The sequence below is a fragment of the Eutrigla gurnardus genome (assembly GCF_963514095.1).
Source record: "Eutrigla gurnardus genome assembly, chromosome: 14".
Taxonomy (NCBI): Eukaryota; Metazoa; Chordata; class Actinopteri; order Perciformes; family Triglidae; genus Eutrigla; species Eutrigla gurnardus.
In genome coordinates, this window is record NC_139937.1 from 104,970 (window position 1) to 123,258 (window position 18,289).

Sequence of the window (18,289 nt, forward strand, 5' to 3'; positions counted from 1 at the left end):
CGGGCCCCTACAGGGTCCGTTTGGCGCAGAGGCCAGGGTCGGCTGGAGAGGAGAGCAGTGACGGGGTCAGAACGAAGGAGGAATCTGAGACATCCAAAAGAAATTAAGGTAGGAAGAGTATTTACTGAATCAGAAAAAAAAAGGTTTTACTAAAAAAAAAAAGAAAAAAATCCTGAGTGAGGGTTGTTTTCACCATTTGATAAAACGCCGAGATCTGGGATCTCGGAGACTGTGTCAGGGACCAGTAGAGCAGCTAGGTTTAAAGTCCGTGGGTTAGAGGCCCGAAAAGCACCGTGAAGCTGTCTAGGATTGCTAGGTTTAAAGTTCAGGATTCTCAACTTGCCGAGAAAGGTTTTTACCAAATCGGGTGGAAAGGTTTTCTACTCATTTAGCAAGACACAGAGAACTGCGTTGACGACAGTCGACCAGTTACAAAAAAAAAAAGAGAGGAGGGATTCATCTATCGGGAAGTTTTGATTCGGAGGGAGTCTTGCTAAGTCAGTTAAAAAAACCGAGGTCAAATACCTCGGAGTTACTGTGTCTGACACCAGTAAAGGGACGTCTTTGGAACGACGAGAACTACTTTGATCCCCCAGCGGGCCTGAGTTAACAAAAAAAAAGGAAAAGCGCAATCACTCAGGTAAGACAAACATACGTTTTTTTTAATTATATTTGTTTATTCTAAAATATATATACAACCTATATAGAATAAAATAGAATAAAGTGAACTAGATATAAATAAAATAAGATGGCCAGCCATTCGTGTTGCGGCCGGAACACGGAAGCTGAGTATACAGGAAAAAGATAAATACAACGTCAAATATCTTAAACTATGGAAAACCAAATATGGGTTTCGGGGAAGACTAAATGTGGAAGAAACTAACAGATTGGGACCAGGAAGATAAGGAAAGGAGACTAGAGCAGGAGAGAAAACAAAAAGAAACACACAAACAGACAAATTCTAATCTTTATCCTGTTCTTTATTCTCCCCGAGAACAACAGAGAGATGATGACGAAGTCAAAAACTCAAGCTGACTGTAAAACAGACACTCTGGCACTGCTGAAGTTTTTAGCTGAACAAGGTCACAAAGCAAGCAGAAACAAACTCTAGTTATGGAAACAAACAGTGAAGTATTTGGGTTTTAATTAGGGTTGTCACCAATCACCAATCACAGAATGGATGGGAGAATAATAATAATAATAATAATAATAGAGCCGTTTTATGACTGAACATACTGTCGATGACTGTGTAGGACACAGCAGGATTCTGGGTCGGGCTTGGGCTTCAGACTCGCGGTGTGAGCGGACCGGAGCGGAACCGGACCAGTACTTCGCTCCGCTCTCTGCAAAATCCGCTGCCCGCTCGTGGCCACTTGCTCGTTCAGCTACGCTCGTTTTGACTACAAACATGTGCGCACACCGGAGCGGAACAGGACGGGAACCGGAGCGTACTTATGCCGCTGTGTGCTTCCACTGCCCGCTCGCTCAGCTCCACTCGGGTGGCTGTAATTAAGCTGACGAACGGCTGACGTTCTTGCATGTGATGTTGATACTTCACCTGCGCGGCTCGCGAAGTTGCGCAGGTTGTATTTTGGAACAATCCCAGCGGAGCAGCGCTCTGATCAACAGACACGGGACGAGCCGACTGTGCGCACGAGGGTGGCTGATAAAAGCCCACCACACGTCACTAGCGTTGTTTACACTGGAACTTTGACAGGCCACCGGTTAATAAAAAAATATAAATATGCGATCGGCTTTTCTGATCGGCACTTTGACCGATCGCCGATCAACCTGTTTAGGGTCCATATCGGCCGATAACGATCGGCGAGCGAACGATCGGAGCATCCCTAGTAGGGCTGGGTATTGTTTAGAATCTCACAATTCGATTCGATTTCGATTCGTTGGGGTACGATTCGATTCAATATCGATTTGATTCGATATTGATTGAAATGCTTCGATATCGATTCAGTATCAAGTAGAAATACACAAGTAAGAGTACCAGATAATTTTTTCAAATAATTTATTTAGTTTCATGCCTTATGAACAGCTGTGGTATAACTCATGGCATGATAAAACAGGACACTGCTTAAACACTGAACTACAGTGCATGTAACGGGTTCACACCAGCCGCGGAAGCTATGGTAGTAGACAGTAGTAGTGCAGATATACTGTTGAAATGCACATATTTGGTTATCTACTCTTCACATTTATTAAATGTATTTTCTCCTCCTGTTTCCCAGTGCGAGTTGAGATACACAAATATGATCGCATTTGTCAATCGCGGTATTTTATTTTGAAAATTGACCGGATTGTCTCGTGTTTCTTTGTGTGATTTCCTGCCACAATTGACGCGTTCGCTCGCGGCACGCGCAAAAAATAGAGCTGACGCCGAAACGATCGCTTCACGTCCCGCGCCTATTCGCGGCGCTCCGTGTCTGGTGTGAACTACACTATTGCTTAACAAGGGCGCCGAAATGAAGCGGGCTCCGCTACATGCCTATTCGCGGCGCTTCCGCGGCCGGTGTGAACGCTGTACTCACTCCGGTCGCCATATTGTAATGGTTTGGTCTAGTGCGGCCCCCGTCCGTACAGCGCGAATCACACGAGGGTGTCGGTCACAGCGCCCCCACTGGCCAAGGGCTTGAATCGATTCAGAAGATTGCTGAATCGATATTGAATTGCGGGGAAAAGAATCGCAATGCATTGCTGAATCGATATTTTTACCCATCCCTAATCCTTAGTTTTAATATATCTCAGGAAGGAAAACATCTCGATGACAAACGCGAAGAAGCTATTCTGCAAGCTCCAAAACCACCAAAGAAAAAAAAAAAAGCAAATGATGTCATTCTTAGGCATGACAGGCATTTGCACACAATGGATTGCTAATTATGCTGAATTAGCACAGCCACTGCAGAGTGTAATCTATGACCAGCCTATGGCAGCCAGAGATAATATTATTTGGACACAAGAGGCAGAACAAGCTAAAACAGGTTTTAGTGAGCACATCAGTATTAGCACTCCCAGACTACAAAAAAACCTTTCATCCAAACATGTGACGCGAGACAAGGATTCATGACTAGCGTTCTAACAGCCTTTTGGACAAAAACTAAGGCCGGTAGCTTACTACTCTTCTAAACTTGATCCCATAGCAAGAGCTATGCCTCCATGTTTACAGGCAGTGCAGGCAGCAGCTGACTGCTTAGCTAAAACTGAGGAGACTGTTTTACCGAGAGCAGACCTGACTGATACACCACTCACACATCCGGACATAACAATGTTTGTTGATGGTTCCTGCAGGAAAAATCCAGATGGCACGAACGCCAGTGGCTATGCGGTGGTGACACAGGAGAGGGGGTTGAAATCCTCATCTTTGCCATCACATTTCTCAGCACAGGCAGCAGAGATAATAGTTCTGATGGAGGCATGTAGATTGGGGGAAGGGAAAGCTATCACAGTTTACACAGATAGTCAGTCTGCATTCTCCACACTGCATGTTTTCGCACAACAGTGTAAAAACAGAGGCATGATAACATCCACATCCTATTCAACACAAAGATCTGATACTAACTTTACTGGATGCTATTCTCCTACCAAAAGCAGTTGCAGTCTGTAAATGCGCAGCACATACTACCGGGACTGATCCACTTTCACGAGGAAATCGCAAAGCAGACGAAGAAGCTAAACGCGCAGCCACAGAGGGACGGGGCTCAGATTACATTTTTGTAGCTGATACTGACACAGAACACATTGACCATGATATCTTGAAGGACATGCAAGCCACAACACCAGACACTGAAAAATCACTGTGGCGCGGCAAAGGAGCAAAACAAACAGATGATGACATCTGGAGATGACCTGAGGGTAAGCCCATCCTTCCTAAAACCCTCTATCGATTTGCGGCTATTTTGAGCCATGGAATTACCCATGTCTCAACAGGAGGGATGGTGGCAATGATAAGTAAATGTTTTACAACATATGGATTCCAAAATTACTCTAAAAATGTTTGTGCATCCTGTTTGATTTGCTCCAAGCACAACTCACAAGGAAGGATGAGACCTAAAAGAGGAGCATTCCCGAAAGCTGAATATCCATTCCAAACGATATGCATGGATTTCATTGAACTAAATAAATCAGAGGGGAAGAAATACTGTCTAGTAATAGTAGATATGTTTTCAAAATGGGTTGAAATCACACCAACAGCAATAAACAACGCTATAGTGGTAGCAAAAACCTTGCTACTGTTATTGCACCAAGACACCAGGAACCAGGTCATTGCTAAATTATCAGAAATGTTTAACATCCAACTAAAGTTTCATTGCAGCTATCATCCACAGTCGGCAGGGACAGTAGAGAGAACAAACGGCACCATCAAAGCAAAGCTAAGGAAGGCTATGGGAGAGACAGATCCAGTGGCGGAAGGAGAACCTCTGGTGAGGCCAGGTGACTGGGTGTTCATAAAGACCCTAAAAAAAGAAGAACTGGTCATCTCCTCGCTGGGAAGGTCCATATCAGGTTGTGCTATCTACACAGACAGCAGTCCGCATCGCTGAGAGAGGAACGTGGGTTCATCTGACACACTGTAAAAGAGCATACAGCACTCCAGAGGGGACAGATAAGTAAAAGCACCATGGCAGATAGACCGTGGCATCCGCATGAGAGGAACACTGTGTCTAATAAGTGTGATAGCAGTGATAGTGGTAGTTCCGATACTCTGGGTACACAAACGTCAGTCTCGACAATCGAGTGGCAACAACAATCGCACCGCAACTGAATCACTGATTGTAAATTGGACACTAGCCAATACAACGCTAGCTAATTCAACACCAGCCAAATTAAGAGCTAAAAGAGAAATCGGACCGCAAATTGTATAACTCTGTGTCTCTACCCGCTGACAGGAACTGCACCACTGTACACCAATTGTTTCCCCCTGTGCCAACTCACACGCGGCCACCCTGGTTTGAGCCATATGACGGCAACTACACCTGACTGTCTAGAGATGAAGGTACGGTTAGTGTAGGAACTTTTACTTCCTGTAATCTAACCCTGAAGTTATCAGCAGAAGACTGGGGTGTGCAGGATGCGTGGGTGAGAAGACAACTTGTGGCCAGGGCGGACATCTGGTGCTTCTGCGGTGGTAAGACACTTAGAACAACATTACCAACTGACTGGATGGGTGTCTGTGCAACTTGCAATGCCATTCTATGTCCTGCCTTTGAATAATACAAAATCCCTACAGCATACAGAGGCCTCAGAGACGCTGCATCTTTTAAGAGAGACGCCCCTGACGGCTCCTTTGATCCTCATGTTTATGTGGACGCTATTGGGGTGCCTCGGGGAGTCCTTAACAGATTTAAAGCTAGAGATCAGATTGCAGCAGGTTTCGAATCAATGCTCATGTGGTGGGCAACCACAAATAAAAATGTTGATTGGATTAACTATTTGTACTATAACCAACAGAGATTCATCAATTACACCAGAGCTGGCAGGTTTGACATCATTATCCGAGGAGTTCGCGGAAAACTCAGGTACTGATGAACACCCTTACTTTTCATGGATGGAGAGCATGTTTGGAAAGTGGTCAGGGCTCATACAATCAGTTCTGGTAACCATAATCATAATGATCACAATTATGACTAGATTGTGTTGTTGTTGTGTTCCATTCTTGAGAGACTTAGTTCAGAGGCTGATTGACGTTGTGGCAAGATGTTACTGTACACCATCATATCTATCAGATTACGAAGGTGACGATGAAATAACCCCTGTGAAGTGTGCTTCCCGATTCCTAGGTGACCAGAAAGTTCCAGGTGATCTGGAAGCTGAGGACATGCACGGGGACTTGGAGGATTTCTATGGTGACACTGGAGTTGAAATAAAAACATCAATTCCACAGTGCAGCTTAAGAGAAGGATGTTGTCTCCACTATATATATATATGTTAATCACATGATGGAAGGAAGTTTTTAATGTTTTATTGTTTTCCACGAGTCTAGGGTAAGATTTCCTAGGCAGGGTCAGGTTCAACTAACGGGATTGATGGGTTGACCAGCCTGCGTTGAGCAGTTTTGTTTGCTTTCTATTCTTCCTTCCTATTAAACTTTAAAGTACTAGAGGTTAGATTTACTAGATGGGCTATGTATAACCTTGTTTGAATCACTGTATCTTCCCAATTGGACTGGAGTACCTTAGGGCGGTCGCCTACAGGCAGAGAGCCGTGAGAGAGTTTCCCTGCCCGAATGTAAAGATGGATACTGAAGTTCTTCCCAATGTTTTGGGACTGGCTGTGGTTGATGAGGAATGGATGCTAGATTTGATAAATTTGCAGAATAGGTTGGGTGGGCGCGCAGTTGGCGGAGTGGTTTAAGCGCATACCATGTACGAACGTACATACGCAGCCGACCCCGGTTCGAATCCCGGCCGGAGGTCCTTTGCTGCATGTCACATCCCCTTTCTCTCCTCATGTTTCCGATCTATCCACTGCTAATAAAGGGTGTCTATGCCTCAGAAAAAATCTTTAAAAAAGAATAGGTTGGGTGCTTCTTGCTTAGCCTTTTTCGATTTCTTATCAAGACCGGAACTGAGGAAGCTACCAGCGTATAGGGCCCTGACTTATCCTGGAAAAAGTAATGAGTGTGAACCGTCCTTTAGCCTGAGTCCAGCCCATATCAGTTAGAGCTTGCTGTATTTTGCCTGGGAGTAGTGCGGGGTGTGAATCTGGTCCCAGCATTGACCAATTCTTTCATTTGGTCAGTGAACTGAATGAGAGGGGAGGAGGGGGAAAGGGTGGCTGTAGAGAAGGGTGACCTGGAGCTGGTCACCCTATCGTGCTCAGTCACGATATCCATGATTTTTTCTCTCATGTCAGATACCATATCCGTGGGGAAACATAAAACTTGTGTTTTTACTGCAAAAGCGTCTCACATCTTTAACAGCAGTCATCCACAATCAGAGTCTCAGGCCCAGTCATTAGCTTTCCCTGTAGCCTTTTACTCACTGAGTTTCTTTCAGCTCGTTCAGCTCCCCATTTTGAGTCGATGAAAAAGTATCCAAGTTGTTGGACGGGGATCCAGGATCCTGCAGCAGGGGAGCAAATCTGTTCTCCAGTTGCACACATGGTTGTTTAGGAAGTTTGTTGTTATTCCTCCCTTTAGCAGCTGTCCAGGGCCCTGTCCTGCTAGGAGCAGGGGTTGAGGAGGTGCTATGCCGGGATGGTAAAGCAGGCCAGCCGGTCGCATCACAAATCTCATTGCGCTGGGCTCTGCCTGTTAATCGCCCTTGCATTTCTCTGGGAGGAGATTTACTTTTAGGCTTAGCACCAAGAGAGTTCCAGAGATAACTTGTAGATTTATTAGCCTGCACACGGCCCTCCTGTTTCTCTGTAGTGCTAACTAGCAGTGTGTTAGCATTATCTTGTCCACTGTTTTGGATCCATGGTAGAGTGGTGTTGTTCCCACAATGTCCATTTACTTCCACATTCACTTCTAACCTGTGCATTTTAGTTTCCATTGCTGCAATCTTCTGTAGAAGTTTGTGGTAGTCGTCTGCAGAGAAGGGAGGCATCTTGCTACTAATTTGCTTCACGTCTCCCCATGTCTCAGTGCAGGCTTGTGCTATCGGTAGGCCAGGCTTGCACAATACTAAGAAGGTTGTAAAAATGTTAAATTTTAGCAATAGCCTGCTATCTACAAAAAATGTGCAGTTCCACTGATGTAGGAGTCCAGGAGCCGCTGCTCGTAATTTATCACAAAAGAAAAGCAAAAATATCAGCGGAAAAATGCAAGCAGAGGTTAGAGCAAAGAGGAAAAGCGTCTGCACTGTAAGAAAGCCGGAAGCCTAGGTCAGTTCCACCATGACATCCAGCCAAATTCCCCCGTCAGAAGCATTTTTAGTGATGGTCAACATTTGTCAAGATAGGGCTGTCAGCTGTCAATGGCTTAGTACTAGCGTGAACGGTACATCTCGTAAATTACCCCACTAATAATGCATGGAATGTTACCATACTTCTGCAGTAGTAGACATAGTACTCACTAAACAAGGCATTTTAAGTATTTTCATTAAATAAGAGAACCTTTTTTTTAATTATCCCGGTAATGTGTGCTTCATGGGAGGCTCCAAGGGGAGAATGATACGAACATGGAGGGGAGGGGTGTGTGGGAATGCTTTTTTTAAAACCTTTCAAATCGTAGACCATAGCTTTAATATCGAGTCATATTAGCATTAATTATAAAATATAACGCAAATCAGTTATTTTTTCATCATGCAATACACCAATTCAAACATGAAATTCACATAAATGGAAACTAAAAATCCATTTTATGGAAAACATAAATCAACAACAGCACCAACAAAACAAAAAAACAAAAGGCGTTTGTTTGGCTTAGATTTTCTTATTGTAGTATGCATGTGTGTGGGTGAATGGATGAGTTTTCTGAGTGTGAAAATATGTGACCCGCCACGGCAAAACCAGCAACAAGTCGGGTGGGACGAATTTGCGTAAAAGACGATATATGATTTTTTTTTTTCAAAATTAGTGATTTGCATTTTTTTGCAGAATATGCAAGTTGAGATCATGAAGAAGCCACTCCATGTTTCAGATAACAGTATTGGTTGCCGTAAAAGTACACATTTTGTATTTGTATTTTCGGAAAAAATCTGCCGTTGTCTCTGTCTTTGCTGGGGCGTGTACGGCAATGCAATTCATTTCCATTCTGATCACCGTTGGCCATTCACGCGCTGTTGTTTCCCTTGCAGCGGAGGAGTTGGAGCGGAAGATATCAGACGCTATATCTCCGGTTACATTTCAACGGGATAAAGACAGCGAAATGGAGGAAATCCGTAACTTGACTGCAAATGCTACGGAAGAAGAAAGGAGAACTCTCTCCTTGGAAGACATTCATGTAGCGACAAACTTTCTCAAGAGCTTATGTACAGCATACGGATGGATTCTTTAGCTGCCGAAAGAGAGCAAATGGACATACAGTAGTTACGCCGGAGTAATGATATGTCCAAAATTCCGAACTATCCCTTTAACATGTTTTTGGATACATTTCTGAAATATGGTCTGTTTCTAAAACACAAGCTGTTTTAATAACAAGATATAAAATACGTCTGTAAATACCCCTCTGGGAGACAGCTAAACCCCATTAGCAGACTACTAGTCCACCTTTAGATTAGTGGTGGTTACAGGAAATCATGTGACCTTTATAATTTCTTCATAGTCCACTATTACTTCTCGTGATCTGCTGTCAATGCACGTTCTCTGTTCTGCCTGCTGGGCGTGGCAACCTCCTTTCACTCTTCCTCTCCTGAGGCCTGTACTACGAAGCAAGTTAAATGGTTGGTCATTTATATAGCGCTTTTCTCCAAAGCGCTTTACAGTAATGACTGACATTCACCCATTCACGCATACATTCACACATTGACGGCGGAGTCAACCACGCAGGGCGACAGCCAGCTCGTCAGGAGCAATTGGGGTGAGGTGTCTTGCTCAGGGACACCAGGCACTCAGCTAGGAGGAGCCGGGGATCGAACTGTCAATCTTCCGGTTGCCAGTCCAACGCTCTACCTCCTGAGCTAAACCCCCCGAGTTCAACATACCAGGTATCTTTCAGTTATCCAGCTTAAGTAACCCCAACGAAGGCAATCAGAGATAAGCGGTCACACGACGCTGGTTATCAACTCAGTATGTCAACCCAAGGTTTCCCTTTCCAGCTATGAGCGCGTGCACATAAAAGAGGTGGGGTTTGCAGCATTTGACCAATCACAAACATGGATCAGTCTACGGGCAGTGGAGTGGCATATTTCACGTACGAGGAGCATATCATAATCTTACAGAAATACAAAGAAGTTAAACATATAATACAGGCAAAAAGCAAAGCAACAGTTTCATCTGCAACATGCAGGAAGGACAGCTAGCAAAAGCTCATGAATAGTCTTATCACTGCCCCATCATAAGGGCACATCGTATCCCGGTAAGAAGTGAACGACCATCGAAGTACAGGCCTCTGTTCCCACCTGATGACACACACCTGAGCATTATGAGCCTTCAGATCCTGTCCACTTGCCAGCACCTGCCTGCCCACTTGTCTTTCTCCTCGTCCTGAGCCTCCGTCACGAGCCCCCTTCTGCTCAGAACCTCTCTTCATCCCAGAAACCACAGTTTATTGACTCTAGTTTAAATGAAACCTCTTTGTTCACGTCCTACTGAGCTTGTCTGTGTCTGCAGTTGGGTCTGTTCTCTTGCTAATCACAACAAATAGTGTTGTTTATTTGTGAAGATTATCTTGATGAATATGTAAGTATTATAAACCTTTGTTTACCACAGAGATTATTTTCTGCAAAAATCCAAAATAGAAAGAAGAATGCCATTGAGTTTGTGGAGGGAACCACAAACAGTCCTTTTGGACTACAAACATCCATGAAGAAAATAATTGCCTGCATCAAAGCTGTTCATTAAACCTTCAGATTCACTAACATCTTTTTATCTTCACCTCCATAAAATCAATACAAAGAATAACCGATGTAATGCGTCAGGTACTTTATATCTTTGTTGACCGCCTTAAAGGGATAGTTCGGAATTTTGGACATAAGACCTATTTTCCAAGTGAGCTGGTGTGTTCGAGACGTCTGGAGACGTTTTCAAGAAATTTCATTCAGTTCTTCTAGTTGCCGAGTTTGCTTATGCTATGGCTAGCGCAAGTCTATCGTTCTTAGCTAGCATGGCATTAAAAACAGTCTTGCCCACTCCACAGTGCACCTGAGGCAAATCCATTGTAACGGCAGACCATCGATGTACATATGTGTTATGGACAGGATTTCTAGGCGCAGCCGTGGGCCGGAGGGGATCTGGTTCGGGAGCCACTGGATTTCATCCCTGCTCTTTGCGGACGATGTGGTCCTGTTGGCTCCTTCAAGCCAGGACCTCCAGCATGTCCTGGGGCAGTTTGCAGCCGAGTGTGAAGCAGCCGGGATGAGGATTAGCACCTCCAAATCTGAGGCCATGGTTCTCGACCGGAAAAAAGGTGGCTTGCTCCCTCCAGGTCGGGGGAGAGTTCCTGCCTCAAGTGGAGGAGTTTAAATATCTTGGGGTCTTGTCCACGAGTGAGGGAAGGATGGAACGTGAGATTGACAGGCGGATCGGTGCAGCAGCTGCAGTAATGCGGTCGTTGTATCGGTCCGTCGTGATGGAGAAAGAGCTGAGCCGAAAGGCGAAGCTCTCCATTTACCGGTCAATCTACGTTCCTACCCTCACCTATGGTCATGAACCTTGGGTCGTGACCGAAAGAATAAGATCCCGGATACAAGCGGCTGAAATGAGCTTCCTCCGCAGGGTGGCGGGGCGCTCCCTTAGAGATAGGGTGAGGAGCTCCGTCACACGGGAGGAGCTCGGAGTAGAGGCGCTGCTCCTCCACATCGAGAGGAGCCAGTTGAGGTGGCTCGGGCATCTGTATCGGATGCCCCCTGGACGCCTCCCTCGGGAAGACCCAGGACACGCTGGAGTGACTATGTCACCCGGCTGGCCTCGGAACGCCTTGGGGTCCTCCCGGAGGAGCTGGGGGAAGTGTCCGGGGAGAGAGAAGTCTGGGCGTCCCTGCTCAGGCAGCTGCCCCCGCGACCCGGTCCTGGATAAGCGGAAGATAATGGATGGATGGATGGATAGCTAAGAACCATTGACTTGCGCTAGCCATAGCATAAGCGAACTCGGCAACTAGAAGAACTGAATGAAATGTCTTGAAAACGTCTCCAGACGTCTCGAACACACTGGCTCACTTGGAAAATAGGTCTTATGTCCAAAATTCCGAACTATCCCTTTAATGCCCCGGTTTATAAAACACAACATGTCTATGACTCTGCATATACTGAATATATTAGTATGGTCTTTTCAGAATGTTTCATCTGAAGGGACAGTGGCCATGAAATGTAATCAGACAATCATGACATTTGGTTGTAAAGCATCTCCGGAGCCTGTTTCATATCAGCATCTATCAGCCACAAAAAGCAAACATGGAACAACTTCAGAATATTTTATCAGACACCTTTTGACTTGGAGCTTTAAAATTGAGCTGAATCGTCATCTAGTCCCTATCCTCTGGAGCATTATGGATTCCCAGTAAGAAAGGATAGGAGGCGGGACAAAACGTTTGGAGAAATTTGATTTGATGGTTGAAAAGATTAGCTCACCACCTTCTCAAACCCTGATTGGTTGATGAATGGATCTCAATGGTTGGTATTAGCTGATGTAAGCATGTGTCATATTTTGTTTTCCAGGAAGAAGAAAATTGGTGCATGTCTAATCAAACGATGTCTTTCAGTGACATGGTAAGCATGATGGTCTGTCCGACTGTGGTAGAACACCATACATGATGAGACACTTAGAGTGCACTGAATCAGTCAATAACATACACAGCGGTTTATTTCTGGTGGATGGAACACTCATGTTGCTGTGCATTAAAGCTTTGATAAGCCTCAATGTATTGTATGTGTTTGTGCGTGTTTTCAGTACCACTTGTGAGTCCAGCAGTAACAGAAGCATCAAGTGTAACTGTAGGCGACGACTGCTCTACAGGGCTTCCAAGGGACACCATCAGAGGTCGGTCTGCAGCTGCAGTATGGAAGAAAACAGCTTGAAACATAATTGCTGGTCTGATTTTAAAACATGCTGTTTGAAGCCTGTGTTCACCACTGGGGGTAATTTTCAAAAAGATATTCTGCTTATTATTCTGCTTTGATATCATAAAAACTCAAGTTCAACATAACCCTGCTTTTAGATATACCTGGCTGTGTGGACCAAAGGGGCGGTGCAGCGCTGGGAAGTGATGACCTTATATGGTGGTGTTGGGCGTAGACAGTTGGTTTCTGCAGCAGTAAGAGTGACGTTGAGTCAGTGCTGCTTTGATTTTTAGTCTGTGGAGACAAAATAATGACCAGAGGGAGAAGTCTTTGCTGTTATCTCCAGGCAAGACTGTTGTTTCTGCTGCTTCCAGTCTTTATGCTAAGATAGGCTAATTAGGTTCACACACACACGTTTCTCTTGTTGGTTGATTTTAAGCGCTGCAAAGCGAAGCTGAGCTTCAGCACTCACCGTTGGGCCAGTTGGTGTCCAGGTTTTGTCCTCATCTCCCTGACTGACGTTCCACCCAGAGGAGGCTCCATTCTGGTTCATGCTGGTCTCTGTTGACTCCCTCTCTGGACCATCCATTATTCCTGATTGGTTGAACTCATATTTTCCCTTGAAAGGCGGCTGATTGGACGTCATCTCCACCTCTGAGCTGTGCCTTCCCTCTGGATACTCCACTTCCAATGTACCAGGGTCTGAGAAGTCCTGCCGGGGCCTGGTGAACTGGGCAAGGTCCTTCAGGGCTTCCAGGTCCCTGGGGGCCTCAGAGGAGCCTGAGAGTGAACTCCAGCGAGTGGCGTATGGCTCTCCTCTCACCAACGACTGCAGCACCAGCATCTGTGGTGACGCTCTCTGCAGGAAGGCAAGGGACGAGTCGGCCCCTGGTCTCTGACGGGGATGGCAGTTCTCCTTCTGCTGGCAGCTCAGGACGTAGCAGCGGCCCTCAAACAGCCAGGCCAGGTCATAACCCGGCAGGTCACAGCACGCCGTCACACACCGGGACAGAGACATCACGCCTGGTACCCGCAGGATAGCACTGCTGTCAACCACCGGGGCCACCACCGCCTCGGAGAAGATCGCCCCCTGCCAGCATTGAGACGCCACGACAGCTGCAAGACAACAACACTTGGCAGGTGCTCTTGGCAGGAGAAAAGTAATAAGAAAGTCGAACAATTAAAACAAGAAGGCCAGCCTAGTTAAGCTGGACCTAGTTAAGATCGATCCCAGTATGTGTTCATGAATTATGAATAATGTCCACAACTATGTGTGTATCATGTCTAAGACAGCAGGACTGTTTATGACTTCACACTTTTGATAGTGGTCGACCGATATGGGTTTTTCAATGGCTGATGCCGATATTTAGAGAGCAGGGTGGACGGTGGCTATAATGAAAATATCATGTTTTTGTTGTTATCATGTTTTACTTTGCATCTCATCTGTGCACGTGATAAATAAAGATTATAGCTCTCAGCGCACCTGCGCCACGCCGACGGGGTGTGTCCGCCTGGACTTTGCAAGTTTCGTGCACCGCGCAGGCTCGCGCAGGCACACCTCCCGTCTCGCCCACCCGCGCAAGTGGGAAAGAGGTAGGAGAAGAAGGCGTGAGTGGGAGACGAGGCGTGAACTGGGATTAATACAGCCGATTCAGATCTTCACCAATCAAATGAGCTCCTCTCCTCTCCTTTAATGCGTTAGGGGAGGTTCAGTGCAAGATCCGTCACTTGACAACCCGATGACAGAAGCAGTGCCACCACGCGCATCACGCGCATCACGCGCTGTGCGCGCGTATCATAATAATAACAATGCCGATATTATAAAAAATAGGAGAGAGAGAGGGAGATGTTTTGGTCCGAGAGCCTGAGTTTGCGTTACGCGTGCCATCCGCCTTTGATCTGACGTCAGATGTGACGGGACAATCTATATAGATATAAATTCACGTGTTGATTCAATTAGTTGCATTAAATAGTGTTTGTTGTGATTATTTATTGCATTTAAATGTGCCTGGAACTGTGGAAACCTGCCTGTGAGGTCTCAGTGACGCATTCCTATGGAGATCAGCCTAAAAACCTCTTTAACATCCTCCTCTTTGAACTCCGACTAGTTTCACATACTTCCACCTACAGACTCCATTTAAACTTTAAACAATCTACAAGACTTTGAACTATAAAACTCTTGTTCAGTTTTTTTATATCTTTTACAGTTTTTCTATAATCACAGTTTATGTTTTATGTTTTTTTCAGACCTCATCAGAGTTTATAATGGGTGTGTATTGCGCGTGCTAGAGTGGGTGACATCATCGTCAGAGTGGCAGAGCAGCCCAAAATACTTCCGATTTATTTTCTTTCCAAACTCCTCCCGGCCATAATTTACACACTACACACGTGATATTTTCCAGTTTTGTAGACAAACTTGTCCTGTCTCTCACAATGTGCTCAAAAACTCTGTGAGATTTACAGAATTTGAACTAGCAACCTCTAAGCGCGGCCACTTCGGTTTTTCTCCCAATGAACTGCAATACAAATTGAGAAACACATTTTCACAGAAACCTGAAACCAGGGCCATTTCTAACTCGCCCTAGCGTCCACATTTCTGACACATTTCTGTCACTAGGAAAAAAAAAGTGTCTTCAGCAGAGTCTTGTGGCGCGAAAACGGTGCGAAAATTTTGGCGATACGAGTTTCGGTGTTAGCGTGGCAAGCTTTTGTTCGGACCCTCCGTGAAGCCGACATGGAGGAATAGAGACAGGCTCTAGACAGTAACACACGCGCGTAGAGGGCTTTGATCTCTGTCGCTTTGATCTTGAGAAGTGACAGCAGGTGTGCTCTGATTGGCGGACAGGAGCAGCAGACAGGAGCAGTCAGTGGGATTTGTAGTTTTTTTGTCAAACATCTTCTGCTCAGGCATACGTTCACCTAGGAACTCCATTTAAACGTTTAAATGTCTATCTATCTCTCTCTGTCTCACTCTGTCTGTCTGACTACTACTACTACTACTACTTCTACTACTAGCCTACTACTGATACTACGTCCACTACTTGTACTTGTACTAGTACTACAACTGCTTCTACTACTAGCCTACTAGTGATACTACGTCCACTGCTCGTACTTGTACTAGTACTACTACTACTTCTACTACTAGCCTACTACTGATACTACGTCCACTACTTGTACTTGTACTTGTACTACTACTGCTACTACTAGCCTACTACTGATACTTTGTCCACTACTTGTAATAGTACTACTACTACTACTACTACTACTAGCCTACTACTGATACTACCTCCACTACTTGTACTAGTACTACTACTACTTCTACTACTGATACTACGTCCACTACTTGAACATTTACTAGTACTACTACTCCTTTTGCTACTAGCCTACTACTGATACCATGTCCACTACTTGTACTTGTCCTAGTACTACTTCTAGTTTACTACTGATACTACCTCCACTGATTGTAGTAGTACTAGGACTACTACTACTAGTACTTCTACTTCTACTACTACTAATACTACTAATACTTGTACTAATATTACTAGTACTAGTAGTACTTCTACTACTACTAATACTACTAATACTTGTACTAATATTACTAGTACTACTGCTAATACTACTGCTACTACTAATACTACTAATTCTTGTACTAATATTACTAGTACTACTTCTACTTCTACTACTACTAATACTACTAATACTTGTACTAATATTACTAGTACTACTGCTAATACTACTGCTACTACTAATACTACTTCTACTAATACTACTAGTACTACTGCTACTACTACTACTGATACTACTCCTACTACTTCTATTAGTACCCTACTAATACAACAAACAAAAAGAACATTCAAATATTAAAATGTTCAGCTCTTTAAGGACATTTCAACGTGTCTTCAACATTTTTTTCCCTTTCATATTCTTTTCAAATATTCAGGTTTTTCATATTTGTTCAGCTATTTAGCTTATTTCATACATTTGCAGATATTAAGCTTTGTTAATATTATTTTCAAATATTTAGCTTTTTTCATAATTTTGCACATATTCAGCTTTTTCATACTTTTCACATATTCAGCTTTTTGAATATTCTCTTCAACTATTCAGCTTTTTCAAACTTTTTGCATATTCAGCTTTTTTAATATTCTCTTCAAATATTCAGCTTTTTCATCCTTTTGCACATATTCATATGCAATGCATTTTCTAGTCTTCATTTATTTTCTTAACAGACATACTAAACTAAATGACTGTTTTGAACAAACATTTCACAGTAATATAAGTAGATAGGTAGTAGAAGACACTCAGTTAATTGAAAAGGGATGTGTCAGTGGCATGACATCACTGTGGAGGTGTGATGGTTTTAAGCACCTTAATAGTTACAACACCCAGGACTGGAAGATGTTGGTGGACATCAACCAGCATCTAGGTTTTCCACCTGAGATCGCTCCTACCAACCTTAGACCAGACCTGGTACTTTGTTCCCTTTCACTGGAGACAGCTTACATGTAGAGCTCACAGTCTCATGGGAGGAATCTGTGGGGAAAGCCTATGAGTGTATGAAGCTCTGTTACATGAAATTGGCAGCAGAAGCAAAAAAGCACAGCTGGAACACCAACGGCTCCCCAGTTGAAGTGGGATGCAGAGGGTCTGTGGCTTGATCCACCATCAGACTGCTGAGAGAGCCATGGGCAGGCTATCCAGCCAGTGGGTATGGCTGAAGCAGAAAGACCCTTGCTGAGCACAAAACACCTACATAACCCAGCCCAGGACCCTCACTCTCAACTCCAGGGTAAAGTTTGGGAACAGGTGGGCACAGGACGCAAGCTCAGGTCTGACCCTCCTGTAGCTGGTCACCATGGGGATGGGTTTCTAGTGTTAAAAGGCCAGAACATCCAAAAATCAAGAGGCACACAACTGATGATATGCCCCCTTTGAACACTGACTGGAAGTGCTCACCACATTGGCACGAGGGGCAATAAACATCAATCAGATGTTCCAATACACGATAAACATCAGCCAGATGTTCCAAAACACAATAAACATGAGCCAGATGTTCCAATACACAATAAACATCAGCCAGATGTGAATTTTACTGACAGGAATCAATTACATCATTAAATCTATAGTATTAAAAAATCAACATCAACACAACAATTGACCTTAGGGGTATTCCATCAAACTCGCTAAGTGCAAAGCCGGGCTAATTTCGATAAGCCTCGCTACCTTTAGCGAGAGTTGCATTCCATCAACGTGACTTGAGGCACTCTCCGCTAAGTAACCATGGGAATTTATCCGACCAAACTAGCCTGCCCCGCGGCAGGCTTACCATCAGGCTTACTTTAGCGGAGGTTTCAGAGAAGTCCGTCTGTCGGAAACAACTGTACCAGCAGAAGGTTCCGCCAAGCCTAGTCCTCGTGATTTCGTCACGTGAAAGACCAAAAATTACCAAAATTACATATGAAGTACAAACAGACTATATTTTCATCAAGCGTCTAAGAATACATGCTTGCAATTAAAAAAATATGAATAAATCGTTTATTTTGTTTAAGACCAACTGGCCATATCATTACCTAAAGCCCCCAGTTGGGTGAGTGGCGATGCTCCTGCCCCCGAATGTGGGAATCCCAGGTTCACATCCCGGCGAGGACATCTCGTGTGTGGTTTTTTATTTTTTATTTTTTTGC

The 18,289-nt window shown here is 44.5% G+C and overlaps 1 protein-coding gene across 2 annotated transcripts in view; it reads right to left on the reverse strand.

Annotated features, from left to right (window-relative positions):
* The window catches only part of kiaa0319 (KIAA0319), a 109,671-nt gene that overhangs the window by 78,702 nt on the left and 12,680 nt on the right, over nt 1-18,289 (reverse strand). For both annotated transcript variants that reach the window (XM_084027213.1, XM_084027214.1), the window contains 3 exons: nt 13,078-13,721; nt 12,770-12,899; nt 12,499-12,597 (listed from right to left, as the gene is read on the reverse strand). In XM_084027213.1, coding sequence (XP_083883339.1) covers nt 12,499-12,597; nt 12,770-12,899; nt 13,078-13,721 — 873 coding nt within the window. The remainder of the gene's footprint in view (nt 1-12,498; nt 12,598-12,769; nt 12,900-13,077; nt 13,722-18,289) is intronic.